General features: G+C 41.7%; 1 protein-coding gene across 1 annotated transcript; it reads left to right on the top strand.

Annotated features, from left to right (window-relative positions):
* The first annotated feature begins 774 nt into the window (after nucleotides 1–774).
* Nucleotides 775–9,527, top strand: ddx20 (DEAD (Asp-Glu-Ala-Asp) box polypeptide 20). Its single transcript, XM_056384080.1, has 11 exons — nucleotides 775–1,113; nucleotides 2,019–2,113; nucleotides 2,716–2,884; nucleotides 2,980–3,094; nucleotides 3,235–3,377; nucleotides 5,481–5,619; nucleotides 5,735–5,793; nucleotides 6,554–6,636; nucleotides 6,744–6,849; nucleotides 7,849–7,950; nucleotides 8,117–9,527. Exons 1-11 carry the CDS (start codon nucleotides 918–920, stop codon nucleotides 9,280–9,282), a joined length of 2,373 nt encoding a protein of 790 aa, XP_056240055.1. The 5' UTR covers nucleotides 775–917; the 3' UTR covers nucleotides 9,283–9,527.
* Nucleotides 9,528–9,619: the final 92 nt, after the last annotated feature.

Genomic DNA, 9,619 nt, shown 5'->3' with positions numbered 1-9,619 from the left:
AAATCAATCAGAAATGTGAAGCTTTTCAAATCTTTTACAAATCATTGCTCAATATTAAACAACATGCTTCTCATCAATCTGATAACCTGCACAGACTTCCATATTTTCTCTTGAGAAGCAAAAAAATTGATTTTAAGTATTGTTAGCATTAATTTGAGCATCATTCTGATGAACTAATATGAATATTTTGTATTAAGTGTGTTATTGTGTGTTTGTGTATGTGTGTGTATCTGTGAACACTGCGTGATTATGATCAGCATGTTGGCCTATTTGTAGATGTGATGTTGGGTTTTGTTCTGTTTTACTCTTCCTCTCACCTGCCCCTCTTTTTTTGCGATTAATGTATTTTGTACATGGTCCCTGATATGTGCACATGTGGAATATTTAAATTATAAGCTTACCATATTAATTTGTGTTGTATATTTAGTGGTGCAATATTATTTGAGTTTATTATATTTATTAATATTACTTCATTGAGTTTATTATATTATTATATCAGTTGCAGTATTTTATTATTTCATATAATAATTTGTAGGTGTAACATTAAGTTTGTTATTTACAACATATATTTTTATATTCATATTTAGTGTGGAGCACTTTTGGTTCCCAGCTGCCATTGTTTGCAGGGGGACAGGTGTGAATGTTACAGTATATGAGAGGATCTGAGAACAGAGAAAAGTTGAGTCAACTGTCCTTTTTACATAATAAGTTTTATTTGGCTTAGTCTTCTTTGGCTCCAGCAGATGGAAGGGGGCCAATTTCAATCTTCCCAATTAATTGTATTCACAGCTCAGAAAATACACACAGGTAATTCCCCGCCCGGTCACTGGGGGGCGGTAAAGGCGCAGGTCTGCCGCAGCTCCGAGACGCTTTTAACCGGCTGGGTTCACTCACCGGCGGTAAACAGTTCAGTCAACATGGCTTCCTCCGTGAGGAGAGCAGCTCACGACATAGAAACGCGAAAGCGGACCGATGATGTCCTTCTGTCGGATGGGATCGACTTCGGGTCCCTGCTGCTGTCTCCGGCCGTGCTGGACGGACTGTCCGCCGCAGGCTTTCAAAAGCCCTCCCCGATCCAGCTCAAGGCCATCCCGCTAGGCCGCTGCGGACTTGGTGGGTCCTTAACACTTTGTCTATCAGTCCACATGTGTGTCAGGAACAGATATTAATTACGTATTAATACATGCATGTTTATGTAGCAGCACAAAACAGGTGACTGACTGAATATGCAGATGTTGCACTCATCTGTAATGTTATATCTTATAGCACCATTTCATATTAAACATATACATTTCAGATGTCAGAGACTTGCATGATTGAAAACTTGTGTATTGACCCACTAATGTGCATTCCTGTTATTGATAAGGCACATGATACCGGCAAGCCCTCATGTACAGGAATCACACAGCTAATACATTTTTTAAAATAAATTAAGTTTAACTTAACTTGTCTGGCCATACCCATTTGTCCAATGTGAACATTCAGTCAATGATCCACTGATACCAGAATAACATCTGGCTTATGCAGATGTAAGTCTTTTGTCTGAATGGTTTGCATAATCCATTTAATGATAAAAGGTCTGTTGTCAAATGCCAACTCTCTCCTTATTCTAACCTCACGGAGAAAATAGTTCCAGTAAAAATGTTTGACAGTTTGACATTTTAACAACATTGTAAAAAGCCTTCAAATGTAGAAATCAGGAAAGATTTCCCCACATCTTCACGACCACATAAAATGATTCATACAGACATAGTTAATTTTTCTTGCAGGTTGTCTGTCGTGAAGGAGCTCTTGCCTGCAGCTGTGAGGCAGAGAGCAGTTTGTGTAAACACGTGTGATTGGTTAGACGGTTTCACTGTGGATAGGAGGCACTTGATTTGATGCAGCAGATTAGACACTCTAGTCATGAAGCATCAATATTGCACCTAATCAAGTTTAATTAACTGTGGAAGTCAAAATTGTGATTGTGAATATTCCATCTAATTGCTCAGCCCCACATTGTCCATCTTCTGTTTCAGATTTGATTGTACAGGCCAAGTCTGGCACGGGAAAGACATGTGTGTTCTGCACCATCGCCCTGGACTCTCTGGTCCTGGAGAATCCTGCGACTCAGGTTAGTGGATTTACTCCACAGTGGAGATCAAGATTTTATTTTTAAGAATTGATTTTTCCCCTTGTATATATTACACTGTATATATATGAATGTGTATTCCTTAAAGTCAAAGTTTTAAACACCTCAGTTGTACATATGCAGAAAGGTGTATATGTATATATAAAAAAACTTTTTTTTTCTTTCTTTTTTACAAATACTCAAAAGGTTTGTATATTGTATTATAAAAAAGTGATATATATATATATATATCTCAAAAGCAAAAGTTTTATTTTGTAGTTTACCAGTGCCCATTTTTACCAACAACAGATGGTCATGAGTAGTAATCACTTTGGTTTTGGGGGTCTTAATCTGATGAGTTAAAGCTGCTCAGTGTCATAAGTATAAATGAAAAAGGACAGTTATTGATAAAGGAGATGTGCGTCTGGCTTTGTCGATGAATTGGCTGCATTCTTGGGCACTGTAATCTTATTAGCTGCAGGGTCTTACTGAGTGGGGACCACCCAACACCTGTCTGTCTATAATCTACTCCCAATCAAATGTAAATGGTTGTTAACATCTAACTTTCTTCACACATATACACTTTTTTTTTTTTCCTCCTGCAGGTTCTTGTGTTGGCTCCTACACGTGAGATAGCGGTGCAGATCCACTCAGTAGTGATGGCCATAGGCTGTGCCATGGAGGGCCTGGAGTGCCACGTTTTTATTGGGGGCAGGCCTGTGAGTCAGGACAAACCCCACCTGAAGAAGTGCCATGTAGCTGTGGGCTCACCTGGTAAGAGGCCAGTTGACTATTAATAGAGAGGCATAACCTGTTTATGTAACCGTCATACTTGTGTCCTGTAACCATGTTGCTGGTTGTGCACTCAGGTCGTATCAAGCAGCTTATCGAGCTGGGCATGTTGTCCACCGCCAGCATCAGACTGTTTGTTCTGGATGAGGCAGACAAGCTGCTGGAGGAGGGCAGCTTCCAGGAGCAGATCAAGTAAGATGGAAAGAACTTTGTATAATCACACTCATATTTAATAATAATATTAATAATTATTATTATGCTGATATTTAATAGATTGAAGCTTCTTGTAACAAATTTGCATAAATGAAACCCTCCAATCTGCTCCTCTTCAGCTGGATCTTCTCCTCTCTACCTGCGAACAAGCAGATGCTTGCGCTCTCTGCCACCTACCCAGAATCCCTTGCGAAGCACCTTACCCGCTACATGAGAGAGCCTACCTTCGTTAGACTCAATCCCAGTGACATGGGCCTTAAAGGTAAGATCCTTTTTCATGGTCAGATGTGGTGCTAGCACTACCACAAAAAGCTGAGGGAAAGAAAAGTGCAATTTAAAGGGTGAACGTGTCACTTAATATTTTTATTAGGCAAATTACCTGACCTATTAGCTCTGTATAGTTTACATGTTAAAACTATAAAGTGCCAACAATTAACTGCTGTCCTGGCTAACAGGCCTTGTTCAGACCTGGCATTAACATCCATCTCGGGTGATCTGATCACAGGTGGCCAGCTCTAAGTGCAGGGGTGAACACATCCAAGACGCAACAGACCCGTCTGTAGTCGGTCTTGATGAAAACAACAACACATAAGTGGTTATTTGCATAAAGAGTGGGGGAGTGATCCGATCCCAAGTGGTCAAGAGACGTACGTAGAGATGCATGTTAATGCAAGGTGTGAACTGACGTGGTATGAGCTGTTCACTTGTGATTGGATCACCCGAAGTCACATGTTCATGCCACGTCTGACCGGAGGCCAGAGACTCCTTAAAATAAGACTGCATGGATGGAATAATAAAGCTTGTAATGTGACATGTTTTCAGGGCTTATGTCCTGGCACAAAATGTCCTCAGTTCCTGAGGGTGTGAGGTGTCCGACAGAGTAAAACATTCATCTCTTTGACAGAATCAAATTTAGACCTTGTGTTTACTTTGTTGTTTTTTTTTTCTTCACTATGTACAAAATTAATTGTGGGAAATGCCTTCATCTGAGATTAAGATATTGATATTCATAGATGTCTGTGGCTGTGTATACTCGGTTATACACTGCCTGGCCAAAAAAAAAGTCGCCACCAAAAAAAAAAGTTCACACACTCTAATATTTCGTTGGACCGCCTTTAGCTTTGATTACAGCACGCATTCGCTGTGGCATTGTTTCGATAAGCTTCTGCAATGTCACAAGATTTATTTCCATCCAGTGTTGCATTAATTTTTCACCAAGATCTTGCATTGATGATGGTAGAGTCTGACCGCTGCGCAAAGCCTTCTCCAGCACATCCCAAAGATTCTCAATGGGGTTAAAGTCTGGACTCTGTGGTGGCCAATCCATGTGTGAAAATGATGTCTCATGTTCCCTGAACCACTCTTTCACAATTTGAGCCCGATGAATCCTGGCATTGTCATCTTGGAATATGCCCGTGCCATCAGGGAAGAAAAAATCCATTGATGGAATAACCTGGTCATTCAGTATATTCAGGTAGTCAGCTGACCTCATTCTTTGAGCACATACTGTTGCTGAACCTAGACCTGACCAACTGCAGCAACCCCAGATCATAGCACTGCCCCCACAGGCTTGTACAGTAGGCACTAGGCATGATGGGTGCATCACTTCACCTGCCTCTCTTCTTACCCTGATGCGCCCATCACTCTGGAACAGGGTAAATCTGGACTCATCTGACCACATGACCTTCTTCCATTGCTCCAGAGTCCAATCTTTATGCTCCCTAGCAAATTGAAGCCTTTTTTTCCGGTTAGCCTCACTGATTAATGGTTTTCTTAAGGCTACACAGCTGTTCAGTCCCAATCCCTTGAGTTCCCTTCGCATTGTGCGTGTGGAAATGCTCTTACTGTCACTATTAAACATAGCCCTGAGTTCTACTGTTGTTTTTCTTCAATTTGATTTCACCAAACGTTTAAGTGATCGCCGATCACGATCATTCAGGATTTTTTTCCGGCCACATTTATTCCTCGTAGATGATGGGTCCCCACTATCCTTCCAGTTTTTAATAATGCGTTGGACAGTTCTTAATCCAATTTTAGTGGTTTCTGCAATCTCCTTAGATGTTTTCTCTGCTTGATGCATGCCAATGATTTGACCCTTCTCAAACAGACTAACATCTTTTCCACGACCACGGGATGTGTCTTTCGACATGGTTGTTTAAGCAATGAGAGGCAACTCATTGCACCAGTTGGGGATAAATAACTTGTTGCCAGCTGAAAGATAATCGCCCATGCAGTAATTATCCAATAGGAGGCTCGTACCTATTTGCTTAGTTAAATCCAGGTGGCGACTTTTTTTTTGGCCAGGCAGTGTAGTTCTACTTGAATTAATCAGTTATGTATGTTGCCCTTGTGTGCCCCCCACCAGGTCTGAAGCAGTATTACAAGCTGGTGCAGTCCCATCCGTTACCTCACAGGGTTTTCGAGGAGAAGGTGCAGCACTTACTAGAGCTGTTCAGTAAAATCCCATTCAACCAGGCCCTGGTGTTCTCCAACCTACACACAAGGTAACACATTATTTCATTGCATACCCTTGTCTTCATATGTGCTCTTGTGTGTGAACACTGATGATGTGTCACGGAGGAACAGTTTACTGAGCTGATGTTGGATTTGCTCCCTCAGGGCTCAACACCTGGCAGACATCCTGTCCTCCAAAGGCTTACCTGCTGTTTGTATCTCAGGTGAGGCGGGCTCTGAAAGCAAGTGATATTTGTGTGACATGTTCATCAATCAACAGAAAATACATTTACTGTATGTACATTTTGATATTCGATTAATAGTTTAGGTGATGAAAAAAAAAAGATTTAGAACCATTATTTTAACAATTATATCTGGTATTTTTCTGTCTTGTGTGAAACTATAAATTGGCTACTTTGATTTTTTTTTTTTTTACTTGTAGTGAGGCACTGCTTTGGGGTCCTGTAACGTGTCATAAGTGTTTGTCATTGTTTTTGACATCTCAGACTTAAAAATGTACAGCTTGAGAGAGTAACTGATTGCAAATAATCTTGATTGCTGTGAATTGGGGCTGCAACTAACTATTATTGTCATTATCTATTTAATCTGAAAATGATTTTCTTGATTTAGTGGTGGCAAAAATTGTAAAAATGTCCATCACTATTTCCTTAAGCCCAGTGTGATTTTGTCAAATTGCTTGTTTTGTCCGACTGAAACTGCAAACCCTCAAGATAATCCAGTTTATTATCACATAAAACAAAGAAGAAACAGAGGATGTTTGACATTTGATTATCAAAATACTTGATTTTGATTCCGATATTTTACTGTTGACCGACTGATCGATTGTTTCAGCTCTAGAATTTGTCTACTTTTCTGTTTTTGTGAAAGAGAGAAAAAAACGTAGGATTTGTATTGTTGGCTGTCAAATCAGAGTGGATTTCAGTTGATCAGATTTCATGTGACGGTGTGTGATGACCTGTTCAGGTGGTCTGACTCAGGACCAGAGGCTGGAGGCGATGTCAAAACTGAAGCAGTACCAGTGCAGGGTGCTCATCTCCACTGACTTGGTGAGACGCACACATCTGTCATCGCATATGTCTCCCATCACTTGGATGGGATCTTGAGTTAAACAGCTCCTGTGCTTTAATTTTTGTGGTTTTCTCTCCGTCCTCAGACTTCCAGAGGTATAGATGCAGAGAAAGTCAACTTGGTGATAAACCTGGACGTGCCGCAGGACTGGGAAACCTACATGCACAGAATCGGACGAGCGGGACGCTTCGGTTAGTTTCCAATACAGTTTGACTATGGCAGGAGCCAGAAATCAGAGGCTACCGCAAGCAGTATTGTGTGATATTCAGCAGTTTCACCTCTTCACATCCCCAAGTCAGACAGCCCAGGTGGCTGATGACAGTGTGCTGGAGGGGGAGGAGGAGGGGGAGGAGGAGGGGCGTCTGTAGAGAAGTTGCCTCATTATTGCAGAGTCTGTCTTCTGTTTGGATCATATTTTGGAGGAGACAGCATGTTGTTTTCAGTTGGACACTTTCGCCCACCAAGTTGACTCAAACCCCAAACTAAAATAGCTTCAGGGTGATTATTACTGAGGAGTTAAAAATAGAAGAGAAAATGCTTCATTTTGCTGCATTCACTCACTTTTTTCAGTTTTCAGGTATTTTTTTATTTAACTTTTTTTTAATTGAAAAAAAATGTATTCTTTTTTCATTTTTTCTTTTAACAAGTAACAAAAACTTGATTGTATAATAGCGGACAAAGCCAGTTCAGTGTTGCAGTCCCTGCAGAAAAGCCTTTTCTCCCCTGGTGGTGTAATACTTGGATAAAAACAGTTTCTTTCACCTGTTATCTTGCTCTGAATTAGACTTGATTTGCTTCATTAATTTCCTCTCTCTTTCTCGAACATCATTTTTGAAGATTAGCTCTACTCTCTCAGGGGTTAGCGGGTTTGACCCCTCTCACAAGGTCAATAGGTTCCTAATCATGTGCATTTAATTATAATTATCTTGACTTAACTTGTGCTGTCTTAAAAACAGAAGGTAATTCAATCTTGGCTTGTGCACAGTGTGTGTGTGTGTGTGTGTGTGTGTGTGTGTGTGTGTGTGTGTGTGTGTGTGTGTGTGTGTGTGTGTGTGTGTGTGTGTGTGTGTGTGTGTGTGTGTGTGTGTGTACGTGTACGTGTACGTGTACGTGTGCGCGGATACACAACTCGCACAGCCTCCTGCGTGTTATGTGAATAGGTTCTCATCAGGATTACATTTGGTTCGTAGGCACTCAGGGGCTGGCTGTGACCTACTGTTGCCATGGTGAGGAGGAGAACAAGATGATGGCCATTGCTCAAAAGTGCGGCTTGAGTTTATCCGTATTGCCATGTAAGTCCCGTCAACATGTGTTTGAAGAGTTTTACATGCAGCACGTGTGACTTTTCCCTCTTCGTAGATTTTGTTCTCTTAAAAAAAAAAAAAAAAAAAAAAGCCTTTGATTTTAATGTTGATGTGGGGAAGTAGTTTCAGTCTCATCTGTCTTCTGTCCTTTCAGCCACCATAGAGCCTGGGTTGATGGACGAGCCATGTGACTGGGATGTCTGCATTGAGGCCTCCACTCCAAGCTCCTTATCAAAGCTTGTCTCCAGGTCAGAGAAGAAGAAGAAACCTGCTGCTGCCGCTGCCATCACAGACCAAGCTGTAGAGCATAGTGGACCAACAAAGCCAGAGAAAACCCATCCAACACCCAGGCGTGGAGCACATGTTGAAGGGAATGCTAGAACTGTATCTCCTACTCAGACGGTGCAGACTCGAAAGCAGCTGCAAGACGCTCTACCGAAGATCCCTCCTCTCAGCTCATTCAAGAATTGCAGGTCAAAGTTTATGACCTTTGAGGAGGCTGAGCAGGACTTCCAGAGCTTCATTACCACAGGGTTGGGGAGAACAGTGGAGGTCATCAGAGAGTTCAGAGGTCGAGATGACGACGGCCCCAGTAATCAGAACGGGCATAGAGAGTCTGTCACACTTAATGACGACGGAGCTCAAAATTTAACACGGAGTAGAGAACAGTGGAAAGCTAACTTTTCACCTCCAAGGTCAGTTTCTGGTTCTTCAAGCTCCCAATTGGACACGGAGGAGAAGCAGCAGGATAATGAGACAGTGGGAAGTTCAAATCACACCAGAGGAAGAGAATGCAGAGCAGTGATGCAATCTCAGACTGATGCTAGAAACACACCAACTGTGCCCGGACCAAAATCAAATCCCAAAGCTTATCCTACTTCTGCGCCCAAAATATATCACCAGACAACTGGTGCATCAAATTGGAGAGCTTTGTCTCAGCCTGAGAGCTATGATCCGACGTGTGGTACAGATTCAAACAGGGAAACCAATCAGGCCGCTCCGCCGCAGACTGGCAGAAATGAATCAAGAAAGATGAAAGAAGAGATTAGGAAACGGAGCAAAAAGTGCTCAGAAAAGATGGATAGAGAGAGAAAGAGGGACAGGAACGAAGGAGAACAAGATGAAGAAGGAGAGGAGGTGGAGGAGGAGTGCAGCGCTGAAATTTACTGGAGAGCCTGCTACAGAGCCTGGAATGATTACTACGCCTCCATGTCTCCTTTTCAAGAGCAAGGCTACCAAAGCTACTACAGCGTAGCTCACAACTGGATGGCAGCTTATCGTATGAATGCTGTCTACATGGAAGAACTCCTGAAACACTGACTTGTCTGTATCTAATTAGAAATCCTGCTGAACAATCTGTTTGCTCGTGAGAAAATGTGTGCATCAAGCCAGAACTTCTCCTGCAAAAATAGATTGGGACAGCAGGATTTAGGTACAAATTTTTGCACTTCTAGTCTAACACACAGTACTTGAGTGCTCATTTTCTTTGTGTACTTTTCAACAAAGTCATACCATGTACTGTACATCACTTATTTTTCTAATAAATTACCAGTTTGGAGCATGAATTTCAAAGCTCTTTTCTGTTATGGCTCTACACTGTCACAAGCTATGACAACCAGTATACACATCACCAGCCATTAATCTAACCCAATGTTTA

Source organism: Seriola aureovittata, chromosome 9, assembly GCF_021018895.1.
Source record: "Seriola aureovittata isolate HTS-2021-v1 ecotype China chromosome 9, ASM2101889v1, whole genome shotgun sequence".
In the NCBI taxonomy this organism is placed as follows: Eukaryota; Metazoa; Chordata; class Actinopteri; order Carangiformes; family Carangidae; genus Seriola; species Seriola aureovittata.
This window is presented reverse-complemented; position numbering and strand designations above follow the sequence as displayed.